The sequence below is a fragment of the Carettochelys insculpta genome, chromosome 1, assembly GCF_033958435.1.
Source record: "Carettochelys insculpta isolate YL-2023 chromosome 1, ASM3395843v1, whole genome shotgun sequence".
NCBI lineage: Eukaryota > Metazoa > Chordata > Testudines > Carettochelyidae > Carettochelys > Carettochelys insculpta.
The window spans coordinates 172,860,830-172,886,030 of NC_134137.1; the positions used below are offsets into that span (position 1 = coordinate 172,860,830).

General features: G+C 49.0%; 1 protein-coding gene across 1 annotated transcript in view; it reads right to left on the reverse strand.

The window, feature by feature from the left end:
* PDE9A (phosphodiesterase 9A) overlaps nucleotides 1-25,201 on the reverse strand; it is a 105,506-nt gene that overhangs the window by 36,395 nt on the left and 43,910 nt on the right. The window contains exons 5-7 of the mRNA XM_074983411.1: nucleotides 21,365-21,419; nucleotides 18,548-18,618; nucleotides 5,948-6,032 (exon numbers count right to left, since the gene is read on the reverse strand). Of these exons, the coding sequence (XP_074839512.1) occupies nucleotides 5,948-6,032; nucleotides 18,548-18,618; nucleotides 21,365-21,419 (211 nt within the window). The remainder of the gene's footprint in view (nucleotides 1-5,947; nucleotides 6,033-18,547; nucleotides 18,619-21,364; nucleotides 21,420-25,201) is intronic.

Consider the following 25,201-nt stretch of genomic DNA (forward strand, 5'->3'; position numbering starts at 1 on the left):
ATCTCTCCAGGCTCATACCGCTCCTTGCTCCTGGCTGAGATCACCTTTATATTCCAGTCAAGAGTATGGGTCAGTCATAAGGGGCTGATCAGCTGTGTCAGCTGCCATCTGTCTATTGTGCTTGTGTGTGGGTTAGAGACAACTGCTCCCTCTCCCCCCACCCGCTGGGCTATTAAACAGGCAGAGCCCCCCACTAGTAAACAGGGAATCTCTAGGCCAGATTCATCAGGGTGGCAGAACTGATTTGTGTTGTTTGGTGGCAGAGGGGTGGGTGGGAAACTCAGCTTAACTAGTTAGTTTCTTCTGTGTAGGGTAGGTAGAATCCCCAGGTGCAAGATGAAGACAAAGAACCACACCGTGGAAAACATCTCAACTATAAATATAAAATGAGGGGGTCTAACTTAGCTGTTAGCACTGAAGAAAGAGATCTTGGAGCCATTGTGGATAGTTCTCTGAAAACATCCACTCAGTAGATAGTGGGAATTAGAAAAGCTATCAGAATGCTGTGGATCATCAAGAAAAAGAGAGATGGTAAAACAGAAATTATCATATTGCTGCTCTATAAATCCATGGTACACACACAACTTGAATACCATGTGCAGATGTGGTTGCCCCATCTCAAAAAGAGATGTATTGGAATTGGAAAGGATTCAGAAAAGGGCAACAAAAATGATCGGGGATTTAGAAAGACTGCTATATGAGCGGAGATGTGTACGACTTGGACTTTTCAGCCTGCGAAAGCAATGACCAAGGGGGAGATACGGCAGAGGTCCATAAACTCATGGCTAGTATGGGAAAAGTAAATACGGTCGGTTAATTACTTCTCAGAACACAAGAACCAGGGGGTCAGGAAATTATATTAACAGGAAGCATGTTTAAAACAAACAAGGAAAAATTTCTTTAAAAAATGCACAGTCAACACACAGAACTCTTTGTCAGAGGCTGTTGTGAAGGCCAAGACTACAACAGAGTTTAAAAAAAAAGAACTAGCTAACTATCTGGAGGACAGGTTTATCAAGAGCCAGAATGGCAGGGCACCGGTAGTGTCTGTAGCTTCTGTTTACCAGAAGCTGATAATGAACAACACACTCAACGATTACCTGTTCTGTTCATTCGTTCTGGGGCATCAGGCACTGGTTTCTGTCGGTAGACAGGATACTGGGCTTGACGGACCTTTGGTCTGACCCGGAATAACTGTTCTTACGTTTTATGACAGCTGCCTAAGGCACATTCCTTCCAGCTCCAGTGCTAAGGGTATGACTGGAGAAAAGGTGGTATGGCCTGACCATCTTTGCATCTGGTTGAAACTACCTTGTGCAGGTATAGGGCGGATCAGCATGGGGCAGCCTTCATGCTGCTGAACTTGCACCGGTGTTAGGACATAATCAAGCACTTATATGTGTGCAGTATGTGCGTAAGAAGCACTCTCATGTTATTAGCGTCTGCAAACTGCAGGTGCAAATAGGGCCATCCTGGGAGGGTTGGGGCAGGACAACCCCTTCCAATACTCCAGGTGCTTGGCCCCAGGCACCCTCACCGTGCTGTGTGCCCCACCCCTTCCCTGCTCTGCCTCCACTCTGATATCTGGCCCCCGCCCCAGCCAGGCTCCTGGGGGTTACCTGGAGCAGGGGGAGGGCAGCAGATGCCAGAAGCAGCCTCAGGGAGTCACCTCCCCACTGTCGCACTTACCATGCAGCGCTTCACCACTCCCTCCTGGCCAACTGAGCGCCGCTTCTCCATGGGTGGCTGAGAGCAGAGAAACGTGGCTCAGCGGGATGGGAGGCAGCTGCAGAGCAGAGCCGGCTGCTGCTTGCTCAGGGGCATGAGTGCAGAGTAGAGGGGGTCAGGGAGAGGCGACCCTCTGTGGCTGATGCTGTGTCCGGTTGCCCCTGAAACCCAGTCCATAGGATGGGTGCAGTAGCTGCCATGCGGCACCCAAAAGCCAGGATTTGAGGCGGCTGCTCCACTGCGTCCTGCGGACGGGACAGCTCTGGGTGCAAAAATAGAGGCCAGAATTAACAATCTGGCCCTTAAAGTGCAGGCGAGGGAATGAGAGCCTTGCTCCTCTTTGAAGAAGCTGATTTGCTCTTAAACTGCACATGAGGACGTTCCAGGAGGGGCATTTTATAAACATATACATTGAGCAATCCTCATGTTCTATTCTGTACAAGTAATATGTCACAGTATGTCTACAGGCACTGTATTTACAACATGCAGTGAATGAAACAGTGAGTTAAGAAGGCTGGATGATGTGCAGAGAAAGCCACTACTTTGCTCTGGGATGCCTTTTTTAGACCCCTCTGACAGCGGGGAGGGTTTGTTTGCTTAGCAACTTCAGGATGAAGCTCCTCTTGTCATTGCTCAGGCTGAGCCATGGTTGCTAGGGAAACCGGTAGCTGCTTGTAATTACTCACCAGCTTCAGTGGGGGTCCTCTTTAAGGACAATACCACACAAGGCGCAGCCTTCCCTTGCTTTAGAAAATACACGCAGTGCACTGGGATCTTTGATTATATTCTGCAGGGCTAAGGTCCAGTTGCTGATGCAAGAGCCATCTGTTTAAGCTGATGACTACAGTGGGTGGTTTATTATGCAAGCTTTTCCATTGTTTGGGTAGGACCTCAGTCTTCAGCTTAAAAATAAGAATGAGTAAACTGATACTTTACCTGGATGATGTGAGAGAGATTGTGTGTGTTTGTGGAATTCCTGTCTGCAGTTGTAAGTTTAATGGAGGATTTGAGATGTAAACGGTTTCAATGAAAGAACAAATCAATTAATTAAGAAAAGTAATTCATTTTGCACATTTACAGTGCTTTTCTCCTGCAGACGTCAACGTGGTCAACTCCACTCATCAAGTCTGATAATACACATGTAAATTAGGAAGGACTTACATGTCTTGCACAATATAGAAGGAAGGATGATCTGTTGGTTAAAGTACAAGATGGAGAATCACGCAATCTGCGTTCTGATCCTGGCCCTGCCGCTGGAGCCTGTCAACGCTGCAAAGAAAACCCATGGCTGGCCCATGCCAGCTGACACAGACTTGCACAGCTTGGGCTGCTTCATTGCTGCATAGGCTTTCTGCTTCTTGAACCCTGCATGGTGGGTTGGTGCTCTAGAGCATGGGCTTCAGCCAGAGCCCAGCAGTCTACACAGCAGTCAGTCAGTCTTGCAGCCCCAGCCCTACCTGCCTGAATAGAGGCCAGCCATGGGTTTTTCTTTGCTGTGCAGACTGACTCAGATTTACACACAGATTGTCTCTGAACCTCATCTTCCTCGTCCATGAAATGGGGATAACGGTTCAGTGAAATGGCTCGGGGCCCATGCCTTTGAAGCGGAGGCCTTAAAATTTAAATGTAACTGGGGTTTAAAAATAACTAGATAATTAAAGCTGCTGCCTATAACTCATTGGGAAAAAGACCTCTGTACTCAAGTGGGATTAACAAGAAATAGCTGGGGTTAGCCCAAGTTTGACCCAAAAGAACCCAAGATGAGTAACCAGTGGGGCCAACAGTCACCACAGACCCCAGAGGCAGGTGTGAGCGGTTCCCCCCCAGCCAGAAGGGGCAACACCTCAGGCAGAAGGGGCAGGGCTGAGGGCTCTTAGCACCAATGGTGCTGTGCCTTCCCCTCCAGTCCTCCGAGGCATGCAGAACATCGGAGTGGGGCTTCCCTGATATTTGAAAGGGGTCCAGGGCTCCAGCTGCTGCACTAGCTATGGTGGTGGCCAGGAATTCTGGGCCCTTTTGACACACTGGGCTCATGTGCAATTGTCCCCTTGCCTCCCGGTCAGCTGGCTTAAGAGTAACAGTCACTGCCTGTCGTTACCACAGCCACTTGACAATGGCCCTGCCTGGAACAGGTCCCTGTCCGTAGGGAAAGCAGTGTGCTTGACCAACCACATTCTGCAAAAAACTAAAAAGACAATTTGATTTTTTTTTTGCCTTTCACACTCTTTAACCCATGGATTTCAACAGCATCACCTCAACCTAAGGCTGGAATTTTTCAGTGGTGAGGCAGGCCCCAAGTTTCTATCTTTTTCCACTGCAAAGATGCAGCTGTTTCAGTGTAAACAGGTCCACAGCCTTGCAGAAAACTGCCTATCCAAACAAGAGCACCAGCAAAGATGGGACCTCATCTCTCCAGTGCCCCACGGACCTCAAAGAGGTGCGAACTCCACATTCTAACCGGATGCCTTTAAATGCTCACATGATTAAGCACAGGCAAGTTTGATCTATCTTCTGAAGCCTCATTACCTAAATGCAAAAACCTTCATTAAGTCAACCTTATGATGGCCCAGGTACAACTGCAAAAATCAATAAGTAAAACATTTCATTCCCACAACAACGCTAACTTGACTGCATTGAATATATGTAGTACTTTCTATTCCCAGTTTTCATGCTACACTATATTGCTGCACATATCGCAAAGTATAGACCACAAAGCAACAGAATGGGCAGCATGAATGAGTCCAGATGGAGGTTGGAGCAGTAAGTTATGCATTTCTTAATTTTGATATGATGTTAACTGTGCAACCTTAATTTAGCACTGACACAATTTTTTGTTCGGTATCTTTCTAGGTATGCCTGCATTCACACATGCACATATTCTACAGAAAGTCAGGAATCAAGCAGCTTTTTTCCGCCCCCCGCCCTTTAAAGAGTAACAAAATAATTTGTTAGGTGATGAGCTTTCGTGGGGCAGACCCACTGCTTCAGATCTGGAGACAGTCTAACAGACTAACGTGGCTACCTCTCTGTTACTATTTAATTTAATGTATATTAGAATAGATATTTTTGCTTTTGCTGCCACATTCATTCCTAGCTATGCTAATGAAATTCTCTCAGACTATGTAGTCCGCGAGGCTAATTTATATTTGTTACACTGCTGTAACTCTAGTGTAGTTTCATTAAGGTTAATGGATTACTCCAGATCACACCAATAGAAAAGGACCAAAATTGAAACTAAGACTGTATCTAATACAAATGTGTTTTTTTAACTATTGTATCATGTTCATCCAGATAGTCCTAGCATTATAAAACCAAATTATTATATTCCCAGGTTCCGAGGTTCTTTGAACAAATCTCCCATCTACTTTAATTAAATATTTATCTGTTTAAGGACCAAAAGATTTGACCTTAAATATATAGAAGGAAAGCGAAAAGCTTTCAAGCAAACACCCAGAGTTAACTTTGCTTAGGAAATATCCTTTTTACAAGAGTCTGAATTGCCTGGTGTATTTCTCTTTAATAACCATGCCAGCAGTGTTAACAATCTCTTAGTTGCTGATATGTTTATCTTAATGATGTATTCCAGAGACCTAAAGGTCCAGCACTCCTGCTGATGCAGTTTACTGCAACAAGATACAATTCTCTCTGCTGTTTTAATTACAGCAAATCTAAACTTGGTAATAGCTGATTAGTTGGGTGACTCCTTGAATTTAGAAGGAAATCTCTCATTGCTAGTTGAAATTGGAAGTCAACACTCTGCAGTAATGGGAGAATATAATTATAAGAACTGTTGTGCATTTATTGTGAGATTTTTAAAATCTACTTTAAATCTAACAAGCTAATAGGAACACTAGCCTTTTACAAAATAAAAGTTTTCTTTGACAGAAGTTTCTCTCTCTTCATAAAAGTTGGTGCAAAATTCCCCTGACTGGAAGATTGAGCATGGAAAAAACCGAGACGTTAATCTCTGTCTGTGAGCAGATTTTTCCTTCAGTCCTCTGGAACAAGCTTGAACTCCTGAATTGCCCTAAATTCTTTAAATAAAACAACAGTTTGCAAATGAAGCCAATGCCCTGTGCAGCACTGAGCTGCTTCTTTGCTCCCGTTTTAAAAAAACAACCCAGAAGGATTAAAGTCAGCGCAATTACTTCATCAGAGTGAATGCAGAAATCCCACTGGCTTCTCCTCTGACCCCAGGGGTACCTCAAGCAGAACTTACCTGGTGCTTCTTGCTGCCATTTCCTCCCTCATCTTTTTAATGTCACTCTTGCATTTCTCGATCTCTACTACTTTCAGTCCTTCCACTGTCAACAAAGAAAAACAACAGGGGTGTTACCATGGAGAAACATGAAGGATCTTATTTCATTAATTGTGCAGAATTTCAAAAGGCTTGTCCCACTGGGGTTATCCCAGGAGTCAACAGGTTCTTGCAAGCTGCGCCAGTTCGCAGATGGGCAGGTGCTGCCAACACCAAATAATATCTTCAAAATCCACAGGAATTTTCTGTTGCTAGTTTTCAAAATCAGCTCAAGTGTTTTAATTCATGAAACAGCCACAAGCATCTGATCATCTCAGAATAGTTACCAACATTAATCAAAGGAACCGTTCGACAAAGAAATGTTCCAGTGAAGTGAGAAGATTGCCAGACTACACAGTCACGAATATTTCCTGCTAGAACTCAAATTCCCATTGAGATAAAAGGGTATAATTTTAAAAGTTCCCCAAGGAGCAATCAGAGACTGTGAGAAGCATGCCTGGATACAGAGAAACCAAAAATAGATATTTAAAAAAATGTCTTGGCACTTAGAATTAATTTTATTTCAGTTAAGTACCTAAAATATGTCAGAATTCTTTGCAGATAAATTGTTGTGCAATCCAGGGTTATTGTTGCATGCAGCACAGGAAATACTGGGCTCTCATTTGTATATATTATTGGTGCCACAAGGCAGAAAGTTTGTGGTTATGTTGCAGCTTGTTTCATTCTGCGCCGCCTTAAGAGCCTCGTGCAGTTCCAAGGCATGGCTATGCCTCCCTTCCCACTCTCAGGCGACCAAAGCACTCAAGGACATAATACCAAACAGTTTATTAAGTGCATGTCGTTCACAGTGGGATCCTACTGCAACTCATTTGTTTACTGTGCTCACTGCTTATGTAGACAAGTTGATGGGTAGGAACCTCAGGGGAACTTTTAGCTGTAAGATCAGAATTCATTCACTCTCTTTCACACTAGTCATTTTCCTACCCACCCATGGAAGTGATGAAAAACTGCTTGGGATGGACATAACACTGCAGCTCAGCAGAAAACTCATTTGTCATCTAACTGCGATTAACTACCGTTACTGCTTTTGGGTGTAGGGTGAGGAAATGGGAAAAACACACGAGCTACACAAGCTCACTCCAAATTCTTACATGGAAAAAGAGGAAAAGCAGAGGGTTCTGAACATATGAAGAAAGGGACCTGGAAATCAGATTTCCCTCTGAACATTTTGCAACTAATATTGTTAGGAGTCACCCTTAAGATGATGAGAGCTGAAAGGGACAAGAGAAAAAAGGTTTATATATTCAGTGGTTTGTGTGTGCGTGCTTTTGACAGCACTTGGTATGTGCTAAATTTCACAGCTTTGTCAGTAGTCAGATGCACTTCCTGCCTCCTACAGGGGAATGGCGACCTCAGATTCCTCTGTAGTGCAAACGAGCCCCTAGAAGCTGTGTCTACACGTGCACGCTACTTCGAAGTGGCGGCACTAACTTCGAAATAGCGCCCATCGCGGCTACACGCGTCGGGCGCTATTTCGAAGTTAACTTCGACATTAGGCGGCGAGACGTCAAAGTCCCTAACCTCATGAGGGGATCGGAATAGCGCCCTACTTCGACGTTCAATGTCGAAGTAGGGACCGTGTAGACGATCCGCGTCCCGCACCGTCGAAATTGCCGGGTCCTCCATGGCGGCCATCAGCTGGGGGGTTGAGAGACGCTCTCTCCAGCCCCTCAGCTCACTGGTGGCCGCGTGGAGCGGCCCCTTAAAGGTCCCCTCCCCCTCCCTTCCTCTGCAGGAAGCTGAGGGAACATGCAGGCTGCAGCCTGCACACGCGGCCAGCCTGCACCACCCTCAGACCCACAGAGCTGCGATGGCTGCCCGGCAGCCCCCCCAGCGCCCCCAGGGGACCCCCCCCCAAGGGGAGCCAGGGCAGCCAGCCCAGCCAGAAGGGCAGCCAGGCTGGGAAGCGGCAGCGGGGCCCCTCCTGGACGGAGGCCGAGCTGCGGGACCTGCTGGGGCTCTGGAGCGAGGAGGAGGTGCTCCAGGTAATGGGGAGCAAGAGGCGGAACGTGGATGCGTTCGCTCGGCTGGCTGACGGCCTGGCTGCCCGGGGTTACCCTGCCCGCACTCCTGACCACGTCAGGAGTAAGGTCAAGGAGCTGCGGCAGGGTTACTCCTGGGCCCGGGATGCGGCCAGCTGATCTGGGGCCGCCCCCGTCACTTGCACCTTTTACAGGGAGCTCAGGGACATCCTGGGCTCCCGGCACACCTCCTCCCCTCCGGCCACCCTTGACACCTCGGCTGACGAGCCCCAGCAGGCCCTGCAGACGGAGTCCGCCCCAGAGGCAAGCCCCGCACCCCGGGGGCCCCCCCGGAGGCCACCCCCGGGACATCGCAGCAGGAGGAGGAGGAGGAGGAGGGGGGCTCCTCCTCCGCAGAATCCAGCCTGCAGATCCTCCTCCTGCCATCCCGGAGCAGCAGCAGGGCCTCCAACCCCCGGGGATCTCCGGACCGTGGGAGCGGACCGACAGGTAGGTACCCCCCTCTGGTGTACACCTCTGGGCTTGAGGGGCGGGGGTAAGAGATATGTGTCCAGGGCCCCCCACATGCTCACATGGCCATGGCCCCAAGGACATCAGGGCCATGGCCCTCACAGCTCTGCATCCATCAGCCCCTGCCCCCGCCCATCCCGCATGACAGTGCCATGCCCCATCCCTGGGCCAGGGGGGAGCGGAACCTCGAGGGGCCCCCGGGAGGAGGGGGTGGGACACCCCGCAGCAGCTGCATGTGATGGAGTGGGGGGAGTGCCAAAGGGAGACTCAGGCTACATATGAGCAACAAGAGCCGAATAGCTCCCAGGGGCAAAGGAGGATCCTGGGGCTACAGCTGGCAGGTGACACCTCTGCCCTGAACAAACAGGAGGGAGGAGCCGAGATGGCTTGGAATTGGGGGGGGAGGATGGGGGCCACAGGTAGAGGCTAGGGGAAGGGAGAGCTGGAAGGCAGCCAGCCTGAGGAGGGGGAAAGCTGCATCCCAGAGGGGCACCCCTTGGGGTCTTCTCCCCACGACGGGTTGGAAGGACTGTCTCTTCCGACAGCTGGTGCTGTCACTCCTGGCAGAAACTGGGCATCTGTGGCCTAAGAAACCTCTCCTGCTCTCAGACCCTGTGGGGTGAAGTGAGAGTCGCTCCCACCAGGGGACGGGGTGCAGGGCAGGGGGACCCCTGAACCCCATCCATCACAGCAGCATCTCCCGGGGACGGGGATGGGGAACCTGCAGCACAGGGCTGGGGGGACAAAGGCCACGGCTCGGGGCCCACACTAACGCCTGTCTCCATTCTTCTTCCCCCCCTCCTCTCCTGTGTCCTGCACCTGCACCATCAGAAGGACTGGAAGAGAGCACCGGCGAGGCGTCAGTCGTCCCGGAGAGCCCTCCGGGACCATCGCTCCAGGGCAGCCCCTCGACCGAGGACCGACCGGCCCCACGGCGGGCTAGACGGCGGACCCCGCGCCTCCATCCGCCGACGGCGACGGACCCCCAGCTGCTGGCCATCCACCGTCAGCAGCTGGAGGTCACGGAGCAGCACCTCCAGCTGCAGGAGCGGGCTCTGGCCTGGCGCCAGGAGGCATGGGGGGCCTACATGGACACATTTAATAGCCTGGTGGACTACCTGGCCCCCCATGCCACGCCGGCCGCAACATCGCCCGCCCTGCCTGCTCCTGCAGCCCCACCACCAGCTGCTCCGCCCGTCGCCGTCCCGTCCACCGTCGCCCCGCCACCCACCGGCGAGGGCCGGAGCGCCGAGGGACCCCTGGAGCCACCTGACACTCGCCGGCCACCATACCTTCCGGTCCAGCCCGCTCCCACCCAGCCACGGACCAGGCTGCGAGCGCGGCGGGGCTCCCGGCCGGCAACGCCCAGTGCCGGCTATAGGGGCGAGGGGCCCGGGACGTGCCCCCCACCTTGTATATAGTTGGACCCTGTTGTTTTCGGCCCCCCGTTTGCCCCGTCCCCCCATGTAAATAGTTCTCCCCTTTATCCTCCCTGGTTTTCTTTTTATTATGGCAGACAGTTGTTTCTTTGTATTGTTTTATTTTTGTACATATTGCTTTTGTTGAACGTTTTTACCTAGTTTTTGGTTTGTGGTTCACATATTTATTTACATAAAAAAAAAAAGTTTCGGAAAGAAAAAAAAAATTTTATGTTCAGCCACAAGTGCGTGCTGTCATTTGTCCAGGACAAGTGGGGGCGGGGGCGGTGGGGTGCTCCATGGTGTGGGCGTTGGGGCAGGAGTGTGGGGGAGGAAGGGGCGGGCAGTAGGGGGCCTGGGCAGAGTTCACCCCACGGCCTGTTCATCAAAGTGGGCCCGCAGGGCCTCCCGGACCCGGGTCCCCTCGGGGTCCACCTGCTGACTGGGGGCAGCAGGTGGCTGGACGTGTGCCCTGGCGGCTTCCGCAGCCCAGCCCTGGAAAAAGGTCTCCTCCTTGCTCTCGACCAAATTGTGCAGGGCGCAGCAGGCACCCACAATCTAGGGGATGTTGTTGGGGCCCGCATCCAGGCGGGTCAGGAGACATCTCCAGCGTCCCTTCAGGCGGCCAAATGAGCGCTCCACCACCTGGCGCGCGTGGTTCAGGCGCTCGTTGAAGCGCTCCTGGCTAGCGGAGAGATGGCCCGTGTAGGGGTGCATGAGCCACAGCCGGAGGGGGTATGCCGCATCTGCGATGACGCAGAAGGGCATGGTGGTGTCCCCCAGAGGGATCTCCCGCTGGGGGATGTAGGTCCCCGCCTCCAGCCGGCGGCACAGGCCCGAGTTCCGGAAAACCCGGGCGTCGTGGGTGCTGCCAGGCCAGCCCACGTAAATGTCCTGGAAATGTCCCCGGCTGTCCACCAAGGCCTGGAGGACGACAGAATGGTAGCCCTTTCGATTGAGGTATCGTCCTCCACTGTGATGCGGGGCGCGGATGGGGATGTGAGTCCCATCCAGAGCCCCGAAGCAGTTGGGGAAGCCCAGGGTGGCAAAGGCCACGATGGTGGCATCTGGGTCCCCCAGCCTCACGAGCCTGTGCAGGAGCATGGCGTTGATGGAACACACAACCTGCAGAGAAAGCACATGGGACAGCACCAATGAGGGTTGAGCAGGGTGTGCGTGGCCCTGCCCTGCCCTGCCCTGCTCTGGCCCCCCTGCCCTGGCCCCCCTGCCCTGCCCTGCTGTGGCCCCCCTGCCCTGGCCCCCCTGCTCTGCCCTGCCCTGGCCTCCCCTCCCCTGCCCTGCCCTCCCCCCGTGGGTTCGCTTACCTCCATGAAGACAGCCCCGACGGTGGCCTTGCCGACACCAAACTGCTGGCCCACGGATCGGTAGCTGTCCGGAGTGGCCAGCTTCCAGACAGCGATGCCGACCCATTTCTGCACTGTGAGGGCACGCTGCATGGCAGTGTCCTGGTGCCTGAGTGCGGGGGTGAGCCACTGGCACAGCTCCAGGAATGTCTGCCGGGTCATCCTGAAGTTCCCGAGCCAGTGGTCGTCATCCCACTCCCCAAGCACCAGCCGCTCCCACCAGTCGGTGCTGGTGGGGTAGCTCCACAGACGCCGGCGTGTGAGGCGGGGGGTGGGGCGGGGTGCTGCAGGGGTAGGGGTTGAGCCCTGCTGCCCTGGGGGCATCTCCTCCCCTGGGGCAAGGAGGTGCTCAGCTGCCTCCCGCATGGCATGGGTCAGGGCAAGCCCTGCTCCTGCCGGGAGGGCTGGGTGGACCTCTAGCTGCTGCTGCTGCTGCTGCTGCTGCTGCTGCTGCTGGGGGTCCATGACTGCGGCGCCCGGGGTCTGTGTGCCTATGGCTCCTCAGACCACGTGCTGTGCAGGCTGAGTGTGTCTGGGAGGGGCCCTTTAAGGGAGCGGCTAGCTGTTGCCCCGGAAGCACTAGTCCGCCCTGTGACCCTGTCTGCAGCTGTGCCTGGCATCCCTATTTCGATGTGTGCTACTTGGGTGTGTAGACGTTCCCTCGCTGCGCCTATTTCGATGTTGGGCTGCGCAACGTCGAAGTTGAACATCGACGTTGCCGGCCCTGGAGGACGTGTAGACGCTATTCATCGAAATAGCCCATTTCGATGTTGCCACATCGAAATAGGCTACTTTGATGTAGGCTTCACGTGTAGACGTAGCCATAGTGACTCAGGAAATTCTCATCCCGGTTCAAACCATGTGTTAATGTGCTGTATTATTAGGTGAGCTTCCGTGGGACAGACCCACTTCTTCAGACCATACCCAGATCAGAACAGACTCAACATTTAAGGCTTAGAGAACCAATACTTGACACAATAGAATCTTTTATATTCAAATGTGGCACATTAACACGTGGTTTGAACCGGGATGGGAATTTTCTGAGTCACTATAGGGGCTCGTTTGCATACTTGGCTTAATCTAATTCTTCACCTCCCCCACTTCTACCCCTCTACTCTCTGATTTGCTCACCTGGATCATTTTTTTCTGATTTGTTCTCCTTGCTTACTGTTTTTGGTTCTCTGTGCCTTAAATATTGAGTCTGTTCTGGTCTGGCTATGGTCTGAAGAAGTGGGTCTGTCCCACAAAAGCTCACCTAATAAACTATTTTATTAGTCTTTAAAGTGCTTCTTGACTGCTTTTTCGTTTTCATACACCAACAGTTTAAGTTGAAAAGCAGAGCTGGGTACTGCCCTCACTTCATGTCTGTGAAATACTCTGTGGTCCTTGAATGTCATGCCATCAATGATGTGCCAGTGATAGATAGATAGATAGATAGATAGATAGAATGGGGTTGAGCTCACAATCGCCTTAGATGTGATTCCTTTAGAAGTCCTTTTCAGATAATGAATTTCAGCTCTGGTTGCTGCTCTAATTGCTGTGATGTGATTGGTCTTTGAGCAGAGAGAAAGACATTGACAAAAGGTTTAGGGCCAAATCCTGAACTCTGCACTGGACCCTAACTCTAATGAACCAGGGCGCACTGAACTGGTCAGGTCAGCTCAAAATCGTTATGTGAGCTATAGGCTGAAATAAATTACATATCTGCCACATCAGGCTTGGTAGCTGGATTCTGGAAGCCAACATTTACAGAGCTGACAAATTTCCCCGACAAGGCTCCTTCCACTACCGATAGAATTAACAAGAGATGTGGCTATCCAGGGCTATTTCTGTCCATAAGGATAAGAATGCACCTCCAACAGCCAATGTAGGTGAAGAGGTGCTCCCTTTTTTATTTCCTGTCTAAAGTTAATTAAAATATATCTGCTCAGAATATGACTTCAAGATCTTGCAACTGTGCCAAGTATGCAATGTTTTGAAATAATACCAGGTCTTCATGTCTTACGTGCATAATTGCAATAAGCTGGATCCTGAATTTACTTAGGCAAATTTCTTTTGAGACAATTTATAGTGCAGAATTCAGGATTTGGCCCAATGCCTTTTTATTCCACAGAGCCTTTTAAAACCTTATTTGTTGCTGCAAATTAATGTAAAGGGCATAAACAAGGCACCTTTATGTGTGAATAAACAAGGCAGTTTGTTATCTCCAAGTAAAGTGAAAAAAATGAAAAATGTTGATCATTGGGATCGCCGACTTGTGAACTCCCAGGGGTCTACAGGCCACAATTTGAGAACCACTGGGACTGGGCATTCAGTTTGGTGCCTTCTTTCTATACCAGTTTGATGGGGAGACATACAGAACTGCTGGTTTCACCTGCTCTGGTCCATGGATTCTGGCAAGCTGCTGGTATTAGCCTAGAATAAAACAATACCTGCAGTGCGGCAGAAGTTCTTTCGATTTCGGTCTTAAATGCACCTATGCTTGTGGAGCACACAAAAGAAACCTTGACCCTGTCGAAACTATGCTGTATGGCAGCGCTTTATTTGCCCATTTGCCCTCTCTTCCATAGCTGTATTTCATATACTTCACAAGGTGAAAAAATAAAAATTGTATGATATACAGAAAAATGCCGCTTCAAACTTTACTTTCTTGCTGCAGGGTAAAAGAAAACAATAATTTCACTGTTAAAACAAATAAGGAAAAATATAAACAATGCCTTAATGTGCAATCAGGAAACAGGCTGAAAGGTGTGGGTGTTCTGTGTTTACAGTTCCAGTTTTGGCCAAGATAATTTAAAGCCTGCTGCTTTATTAAAAGGCGCAGGCAGCCTCTGTTGTCTAAACTATGTGAGGTCACACTGTGCAGACTATTATACATATGCTGTACATTTATTGGTATGGACAATCTAGTATTTTACTTACTCAATATTTTACTGTCACTTATTGGCTACGTCTACACGTGAAGCCTACATCGAAGTAGCCTATTTCGATGTGGCAACATCAAAATAGGCTATTTCGATGAATAACGTCTACACGTCCTCCAGGGCTGGCAATGTCGATGTTCAACATCGACGTTGCGCAGCTCCACATCGAAATAGGCGCTGCGAGGGAACGTCTACACACCAAAGTAGCACACATCGAAATAAGGGTGCCAGGCACAGCTGCAGACAGGGTCACAGGGCGGACTCAACAGCAAGCCGCTCCCTTAAAGGGCCCCTCCCAGACACAGTTGCACTAAACAGCACAAGATACACAGAGCCGACAACTGGTTGCAGACCCTGTGCATGCAGCATGGATCCCCAGCTGCTGCAGCAGCAACCAGAAGCCCTGGGCTAAGGGCTGCTGCACACGGTGACCATAGAGCCCCACAGGGGCTGGAAAGAGAGCGTCTCTCAACCCCTCAGCTGATGGCTGCCATGGCGGACCCCGCTATTTCGAAGTTACGGGACACGCAACAACTACACGGTCCCTACTTCGATGTTGAACGTCGAAGTAGGGCGCTATTCCCATCCCCTCATGGGGTTAGCGGCTTCGACGTCTCGCCGCCTAACGTCGATGTTAACATCGAAATAGTGCCCAACACGTGTAGCCGTGACGGGCGCTATTTCGAAGTTAGTGCCACTACTTCGAAGTAGCGTGCACGTGTAGACACGGCTATTCAGTATCATATGTTTGTTGCAGCTAGGATAGAAAACACAGTGGGTGAAAACTTGACCACACAGATGTTTGACTTCTGTGAAACACAGACTTCATCCAGTGTGAGAGTACAGAAAGGGAAAAAGAAAGTTAGATATGTTCACATATACAGGAAATATCTTTAAAACTTTATGCTAATAATGGGGAGTTAGAATAGATGGGAATAGATGGTGAATGTATTTATGAAAGAGGTTGACAATAAGGAGAGGAAGTACAAATAAATAACAAGGTTTCTGATTTGTGCAGTTGTTGAGCATATGCATATAAAACTGAAGAAGTCAGCTACCTTATGTTGTGTAATTACATTTTTAAAGTATTAAAAAATCTCAATGAATGGGACTATATTTTACAAGAATATCCTCTTTTTATTGAGTGTAAGCACTTATCCTTTGGGACTGTAACTCATATAAAAGGGAAAACATCACTCTGTGTGTGTGTATTACTATTATTATTACAGTTCCAAAGGATAAGTGTCTACACTCAATAAAAGAGGATACTCCTTTAAAATATAGTCCCATTCCTTAAGATTTTTTAACACTTTAAAAATGTAATTACACAAGGAAAATGTAGCTAATTTCTTCACTTTTATGTGCATATGCTGGACAACTGCACAAATCAGAACCCTTGTTATTTATTTGCATTCCCTCCCTTTATTGTCAACCTCTTGCACAAACACCTATCACTTCCATTTGCACAGCTCCATTTTAAAAGTACAATAGCAAGGATGAAAAGTCAAGCACGTAAAAGACAGGACATTCCAGAATTTCATTCTGCTCCCTTGAGCGTATGCATTATGATGAATTCTTCAGTTACATGATCACATACTATTTTCTCCACAAGCTCTGTTCCTCAGTGCACAGGATGGCAGTGTTCCTTTCATGGACACCTATTCCATATTTAGCTTTCATTGCTCCGTATGTGCCTCTGGGCCTGATCTACTGCCCACTATTCAAATCCTGCTGTGAATATACAATGATTAATTTCCTCATTTTTTTTCACACTCATCCCTAAGTTATCTGAGTGGTTCACAATGGTTTCTTGTCAGTAATCCCTTAAGATAAGAAAGTGGTATATCATTAGCTCCTTTCACAGATAGGAAAGGATACAACACAAGATTGTGGGAAAAAGTTTAATTAAGGTGCACTAGGTTTTGGTGTCCAGTCTCAGATGTCTACAGACATATTTTTCAGAGTGTTGAGCATTCTAAACCATTTTATTTAACAAAAAAAAAGGACTCCTGTAGCACTTTAATAAAATAATTTATTAGGTGATGAGCTTTCGTGGGACACACCCACTTCTTCAGACCTGGAAAATCTGAAGAAGTAGGTCTGTCCCACGAAAGCTCATCTACTAATACATTTTTGTTAGTCTTTAAAGTGCTACAAAGCTGCTTTTTTTGTTTTGTTTTGTTTTGTTTTTTTGTGAAGATTCAGACGAACCTGGATACCTCTCTGTGAATATGCCACTTAATATGTTCATCTTATTTCTCCCATTAGACTGAAGTTGCTGCTCTGAATTCTTAGCACTTCTGTAAATCAGATCCCAAGGTCTCAAGGCAGGAATCCAGAAAAGGAGGGATACAATATCAGTGACCCGTGAAATGTATGGTTTTAGTGACTTCCTGAACATCTTGTAGGAGCTCAGTGGCCAAGGAAGTGACAGACTGAAATTCTCCCAGGCAGCATTCAGCTACTGTGACCACAAAAGCATCCTTCTCCTTCCTGCAGTCTCCTGCTTCGTTCACTACATACCTCTCAACTTGTATTAACAAATAAAGCAGAAGTCCAACAAATGTTTTCTTTTACTACACAGCCCTGATTCCTCCACAGAGCAGGTCTAGTCTGTGTACTAAATGCAGAAAAAATAATATGAGATCACGTAATTAAGGACTGTATCATGAAACATACACACAAAGAGACTGATTTAAGGTTACATACACCACCTTAATTTTGGTGTTTCCTAACTTTTGAGTGCTTGACTTTGCAACCTCATATTCTTCGATTTACACTGAGTGTGTGTGTGTGTGTGTGTGTGTGTGGCGCTATGCCTCCATTATAGCATAAAGTCAATTTTAAGGCACTTAGCTTGATTTTACAATGTCACTGTTTTCATTGCAAATACCTTTAGGTCGATTTAAAGGGGCGCTAAGGTCAACCTTCTTGCCCTGACCTTCTCATGTGGCGTAATGCCAAGTTCAAATATAAAAGGTCAAATTAATGTGAGTGTGGAAACAGCATACTTTAAATCAATTTTATTGGCCTCCAGAGGTATCCCACAACGCCTCACTAGTGTCCCTTCTGTCTGCTTTCACCTTCGCTGCTCTCCAGGTGCGCTGGAAGTAGGTAACAGGAAGCCCGGGAATTTGAATTCATTTCCTTTCTAACAGTGTGGACATCAAACCTCAGGAACCATCCACCATGTCTAGCCTTCATGACTACTCAGAGCTCTTCTATCTGGGTTCTTAGGTTCACAAAAGAACTTCAGCACAGAGCCAAAATGAGATCCAGGATCTCATTTAGGTATGGGGTGAAGAATCTGAGCAAACTGCAAACCAGCAAACGAAATGCAGACGTCTATGAGAAAATTTTGTGGGGCATGATGGAGACAGGGTACGTCCGGGACACTCAGCAATGCCCAGTCAAAATAAGGGAGCTCAGTCAGAATTACCTGAAAGTGAGAGAAGCCAATGGGTGATCTGGGGCTGGGCTAGATGACCTCCTGAGGTCCCTTCCAGCCCAGTGATTCTATGATCTGGGTCATCCCCCAAGATGTGTCACTACTTCAAGCAGCTCCACGCTTTCCTTGGGAGGGAACAAACCATGCTCCCTGAGGCTAGCACAGACTCGTCAGGAAACTGTCTCTTCTGAGCATGTACAAAGTGTGATTTTTCAAAGGCTTATAAGCAGCGTTCCCTCTCATTTTTCCATCCCTAGGCAGAAATAATTTTATATGGACAAAGGCATGTGCGGATGTGCACCACCAATGGAAACACATGCTGTTGGCTGGGGGTGCTCTGCTCACCAGCTGAGTGGCACCTGAATCTCTCCTGGGCAGCTACCCAAGCTCAGCTTATGGGCAGCGCTGCTTATAAATGGTACAAATTTGGCCAAATATTCATAGGGACAGAAAAAGGCACATCCTGACATAAAGACCACCTCCCCTGCCAACTTTCAAGTCCTTTTTTCAAAGCATATGGATGCTAGAGGCGGTAAAAAAAAAAAAAGTCACCAGAATTTTTTAACATGGACAAAACACCATATATTCCGCTATCCTTCTTCATGGAAATGTCTGAAATTCTTTTGGTTGACATTTTTCACAATAATTCAACCTTAAGCAAAGACCCAGCATGGAAAATTTCAGCCAAAAAGTCTAGTCAGGTAAATTTACAAGTAACTGAAAACAGGATGATATAATCAGAAATGTCAGGAAACTTTAATAACAGATGCCACTGAGCCCTTGTACAATAATCAGCTAGATGTCGATTTAATATTTAATAAATCCTAATTTAGTTAAAAAATAGAGGGCACTCACATTCAACCTTTTTCTCCAGCATTGCCAAGTGATTTGCTACTTCAGTTTTCAGTTCATTGATTTTAAACGCCCTAGGGGAAAGAATCAGATATGAAATACACATTTATATCGAAATGCAGGGCTGTCCTGAGGACGGTGGCGAGGCATGAAGCAGCTCTGCTTTCCCACTCCAGCGCCCCTTTTGCAAGGCTACAAGCAACGCCCTCATACCACAGGCCCCTCCCTGGCTCTGCTCCCCCCTTTCCCTCTCCCCAACTAGTTTGGCTGGGGGGTTGCCTAGGGCAGGGCCGAAGGTGGCAGCAGCAGCAGGAGTTCACCTTTCCTCTTTTTGCCCCCCACCCCAAGTGCGAGTGGCAGCCCGCTCTGCTCCACTCTGCTCCACCCTGCCGGCACACTGAGTCCTGCTTCTCCCTGGGTGGCTGGGAGCAGAGGTGGCTTCCCGCTGCTGCAGAGAAGTAAGGCTCAGCAGGCCAGGAGGGCACAGTGGAGCGGAGCAGGCTGCTGTTCATGCTGCATGATGAGTGCAGGGGTGGGGTGGGGGAATAATGGGAGAGGGAGAGACCCCCCTGCTGCTGCCGTCTGCCACATGTGGTAATCCTTCACCCCTCCTGTCCATAGGCCTGTGCTTCTAAATCTACACAATAAGGAAAAAAATTGTACTGGAAAACACATACCAGTTTCAAAGGGTGCTAATGTATGACATTTAATGTAAAGCATAGCTAAATCTGTACCGACTATGCAACCTTGAAGAAAGCTATGTGCACGTTCGACAATCCATGGAAATGAAAAGAGAATACTCTAGTTACTGCTCTGAGAAAATGAAGCCACCATCCAACGTTCCAGAAGATACTTGCTAACACACCCCTTAGGGAAGCAAAATTAAACAGAGAGCACTTCAAAACCAGCACACAGGCATTTTTAGAGCTTTGAAGCTCTTTTTTCTTTCGGTCACATTGGAGGCCTGCACAGACGTAGCAGAACTGATCCCTCCCACTGAAGACAGTGAAGATAAAATAAGTTTTGTAAAAACATTCAAAATTATTATCGGAGGGGTGAAAATGTGCATATTAAATTGATGAACAAATGCTGAGCCTACGGAGCTCGACAAAGCAGCACTTTTTTTTTTCCCAATAACACGTTGGGAGCACAATTAAATCAACCAGCCTTTCTTGTGCAAATGTCAGCCAAATTCCTCTGGCATAAGCCTTGTGCATCTCCCGGTACATGGTATTTGTATGAGCTGAGTCTGGCAGTGAAGGTGGAATTGCCAGGAGTACTGAGGGCACGAGGTGCCTACCTTCCTTTTGAATCCCAGACTTTGTCTACACTACTAACTTTGGTCACCAAAAACAGCCTTTTGGCGACAAAACAGTGAGAGCACACAAATTGCAGTGCAACTTTTGTCTGGAAACGTATATCAGAGGTGTAGCTGTGTTACTCTGCATCCACAAAAACAACAAGAAGTCCTGTGGCACCTTATTGATTAACAGATATTTTTGAGCATAAGCTTTCATGGGCAAAGACCCACAAAGACATTACGTCTGACGAAATGGGTCTTTTCCCACAAAAGCTTATGCTCCAATGTATCTGTTGAGCCGCGTCTACACTACAAAGTTTTGTCTACAGAGGAGGCCCTCTGTTGACAAAACTGGGGAATGTCCGCACTACAAATGCGTTCTGTCTAGAATCTATCAACAGAACATGGCCTTTTTCCCAGCAGAGTTATGTCTTGAAAGTTTGAGGCATAGCACCTCTGTAGACAGATTCTGTCAATAGAAAAATAGCGTTGGTGCTCTGGAGGGCCCTCTATTGACAGAGAGAGCTTCTGTTTCACTAGGCTGCCCTGTTTGCAGAGCTTCCAGTTGGCTGTTCTGTCGACGGAGGGCTGGGCAGCCTGGCTGCTCTCCGTCGCCAGAGGGCGTCGCCGGGGGAGCTCCTATTAGGTGGGGATGTGTTCTGTAGACAGAGGTTCTGTTGGCAAAACTCTGTCGGACAGTGACTTCTGTAGACAGAACTTTGCAATGTAGACCTAGCTTTAGTCTCGTTGTTCTTTGTCTGGAAGAACACCCAGTTTTGGCAGCTAAAATATTCCACCCTTGGGACACAGACTTTTCTTTTCCCCTCTCTTTATTGTTGATGAAGAGCCCGAAGCGGACCCTGCAGTTTGTTTTGTCAACAGCACTCGCTTCTGCCAGTGTCAAACATACCAGCACTGATCGGTCTGCTTAGCGTTTTGCTCTCTGCTGGCTTGCACGCGCCTCCTTTCAAAGCTCTGGGAAGCATCTGACCACTGAATGAGCTGCTCCATTTGGGGAACAAATAAAAGAACAAATCTTTGGAGTGCTCCTGTTTGCTCTGCCCTAGGAACACAGTGGCAGGGGGAGGGGAACAGAGACTGTGTTGCTTTGTCACTCTTCAACACAGAGACCTCAGCGAGCTACTCATGATGCCACTCCCAACAGCTGAGGAGGCTGTGGGAGACCTCCAAGGGAATCCCAGGATGTGCAGGGATCAGCTCTGCCTTCTACAACACTGCTCTGAGGGATACCTACCCACCGTGCATTGCTCACACTGTCGATGATGGAGTCCCCAGCGTGGGCATGATCTGGCAACAGAGGGAGCGAGTCTGAGCACCCCCTTTGGCGATTTTGTTTTGTCAACCTTTGGGTGGCAAACTAAGTTATGCCGACAAAACATGGTAGCGTAGATGTAGCCCCAGTGGGAGTTTGGTGCCTCATTTCTTTAGCCTCCTTTGAAAGCCTGTGTCAAGAAAAGCAACAGACCTTCGAGTTCATAACAGTGAGGTAACATTCTTACCTTGAGAATTGTTCAGCAATCTGTGTCAATACACTCTGGAGCAATTCCTCTTTCTCTAAAAAACAAAATAACGGGACAGCATAGTACACGGCACAGACTAGATGGTAGTGAAGGGACTGGTAAATGCCAGCCCTCTGCTGCAACAGGCGGAGGGGAGCTTAGTGCAGCCATCAGTGAAGGGGGCATTCCAGCAGTGAGTAAGGAGCTACTTGCTGAAGGTCCTCTTCTGTGGGTCTTGGGCACCCATTGCTCAGCACACTCTAGCTTCAGTGGGGCCGACAGTCACCACATGCCCCGGGGCAAGGTGGGAGGGGAGTGTGGCTCTGTGCCCCAGAAGGGGTGTGGCCAAGGGCAGAAAGGATGGGGCCTAGGCTAGTCAACCCTTAGTGCCACTCAGATTGCGGTGCTACTCCTCCAACCAGAGCTGTGCGGAGTGGTGGAGCGATGCTGCTGTGACATTTCAAGGGGACGCAAAACAACTGCCCGCTTGGCCCCACTTCCTGTCAGTGGGCCTGCTGGGCCCTCACGATTCAACATGGAATGGAGAGCCATGTGGAGCCTCTTTGGACTTCATTCACACTGCCCCACCCTACTCATCCTTGGAACCAGAAATGGAAACCTGGCCTGACAGAGGCTGCAGACCTAGCTGTCCTCTTTATAAGGAGCTCAGGAAAGAATTTTTCTTCCCCAGGCCAACTAGCAGAGAGCCAGAGAGCTTTTTCCCTTGATCACAGAACCTTCAAGGACAGAGGGTTAAGCAGGGATGCATTTGGTACCTAACTGGGGCACCTGACTGGGCTGTTAATGCGTCACAAATTGTAATTAGGTTCCGGCACAGTTAGAAGGAAACAAGCAAGCAATTCCCAGAGACAAGAGGCCTAGGATTTTGGTGATGGGCTTAGTGGTTTTGGGTCAAAGTGAGACCGTGACGCTTTCGTGAACAGAGTCCCTCCCCCAATCCTCCGCTGCAACCTTTGTTCCCTTTGTGGGGGAACATTCTTCTGAGACTCAGAATGAGCTGAGTTCTGATGGGGTTGGCTGAGAAGCACCTACACTGAGTTATGAGTTATGAGATTGTAGCCCTGTAAGTTTTGCACTGGAACCAGCTAAATGCTTGGTACAGGGGTGATGGTGGGTAGCATCCACCTTGGTGTTACAGTTTATTAAAATGTGTGGCCTTTGGCTTTACATTCATCTATGTGTTGATGTCTGTCTTGTTTCTGGTGTGAGTCTGCATTGAAGAAACATCTATGCTAAGCTGTATCTTCCCTCTTCCATTGTATTTGCTATTTCCTTGGTTCTGCCACAGTCTCGTGTCCCCTGGCTACAGATTACAGCCAAGGTTTCCAAAAGAGGCTGGTAATTTTGGCTGCCTAACTTGTGGTATCTGAAAAATATCTGATTTTCTTAAAGTATTCTGCACCTATGCTCTGACAATCAGGCCCCTAGCAGGTGCCTCAGGGTGCAGGCCCAAAACTGGAGGCACCTAAAACCACCATTTACTTCTGAAAATCCTAGTTCCCTCTTTCTGGCTCACAAAGGCTGCGTCTACACGTGCACGCTACTTCGAAGTAGCGGCAGTAACTTCGAAATAGCGCCCGTCACGTCTACACGTGTTGGGCGCTATTTCGAAGTTGAAATCGACGTTAGGCGGCGAGACGTCGAAGTCGCTAACCCCATGAGGGGATGGGAATAGCGCCCTACTTCGACGTTCAACATCGAAGTAGGGACGTGTAGACGATCCGCGTCCCGCAACATCGAAATAGCGGGGTCCTCCATGGCAGCCATCAGCTGGGGGGTTGAGAGATACTCTCTCTCCAGCCCTTGCGGGGCTCTGTGGTCACCGTGGGCAGCAGCCCTTAGCCCAGGGCTTCTGGCTGCTGCTGCTGCAGCTGGGGGTCCGTGCTGCATATACAGGGTCTGCAACTAGTTGTTGGCTCTGTGTATCTTGCACTGTTTAATGAAAGTGTGTCTGGGAGGGGCCCTTTAAGGGAGCGACTTGCTGTTGAGTCCGCCCCGTGACCCTGTCTGCAGCTGTGCCTGGCTCCCTTATTTCGATGTGTGCTACTTTGGCGTGTAGACGTTCCCTCGCTGTGCCTATTTCGATGTTGGGCTGAGCAACGTCGAAGTTGAACATCGACGTTGCCAGCCCTGGAGGACGTGTAGACGTTATTCATCGAAATAGCCTATTTCGATGTCGCAACATCGAAATAAGCTATTTCGAAGTTGGGTGCACGTGTAGACGTAGCCAAAGATTGCACTCAGACTATAAACACGCTGCCTGAAGAATCTAGTAATGACATACCTCAATGTGGCTAAAGCACTGTTTGGAATCATGCTGTAGTCCTCTTAACATTGGTGATGACCATAAAAAGCAGAAAAATTCAGTAACATCTTATGTCTAGGAAGTGTCATTCCACGAGCATGTTGTATTCTAGCGTAGGAATATTATCAGAAGGGTCTGCTTTGCAAGGGCATAGCACACCATTGCTATGTAAGCTGATTCTGCAGTGTCGGAGCTGGTTGGATGATTGGGAAGCCTGCAGTGCATTTCACCCATTGTCTGCAAAAACAATCCCCAGATATCAGCCTACTTCTCATACTTGATTGTCCTTAACTACTGATTAACTCGGCTACCTCTCTGATACTTAACTACAATGTGGAAATACATCGTATTACAGGAAATATAAAATCATGACCTTTTTGGAGCCCTAGGTAACCATTTGATCCACTAGTTTATTCTTTCTTAAAAATGTAGCACTGATGAAAGTTAGAGACTAGTACAGGGGTCTGCAACCAAAACAGGGAGAAGCCCTAGGCAACCATTTGATCCACTAGTTTATTCTTTCTTAAAAATGTAGCGCTGATGAAAGTTAGAGACTAGTACAGGGGTCTGCAACCAAAACAGGGAGAAGAGCCATTTTTCCAAATTCAGTTACAAAACCAATCCTTCAAGAGTCGCAATGAGTGTGAATATGAGATAGTCCCTAATGAATAACGGCAAACCATACTTTTTGTCACCCCTGTTTTAAGAACAGTGCACACACAATGATTTGTACCAGTTAGAAAGTTTGAGTTACTTTCACCCCGGATTGGAGAGCAAACGAGGGCAAGGAAAATGCTGCGCCTGGAGATGGGCTCTTAAGCAGGAAGGAGAAATGTTTGCATCAACCCTCTATGCCCCTCCATTCTCAGGCTTTACTCCTCTCACCCCCAACCCACCCCTCCATCCTCTGGCTTAACCCCTCTTAGCCCCAAACCTGCTCCCACCATCCCTAGGATTAACCCTCCTCAGCCCCAAACCAGCCCCTGGGACTAGCCCATCCATGGCGCTGGCTGAGGCGTGGAAGCCGGGAGGCCACATGCGCCCAGCAGGAGGAAGGCTGGCGCAGAGGTGTTCCACTGGCAGGGGTGAGCCAAGCCACGCCCACTAGAGAGGTGTGGCTGCTCAGGCAGCAGGGCTTCCCACCTTAGGGACACAGCTCCACTGAGGGGCAGGGAACAGCAGCGTGCCCAGCTGCCTCCCCCCACCCACAGAAGGGCTGGCCCAGAATAAAGGGGCTGTACCAGCTACAGCCCAGAGCCCCTGCAGCCTGGGGCCACAGCCCCAAAGCCCATCTCTGAATCTGGCCCTGTGCTGGGGCTGAGGAAAGGCAGAACTGGCGCAGCATGGAGCTGCCGGGGAGCAGAAGCTATGGCAGCTTCATGTGCAGCAGCCACGCAGCTTGGAGATGCTAGTAGCAAGGTGAGAGAGGGTCTCACTGCAGCTCCACGCCCTGCTGCCACTGAAACAGTGGAAACCAATTACATCAATTTAATAACCAGATGGATCCCTTC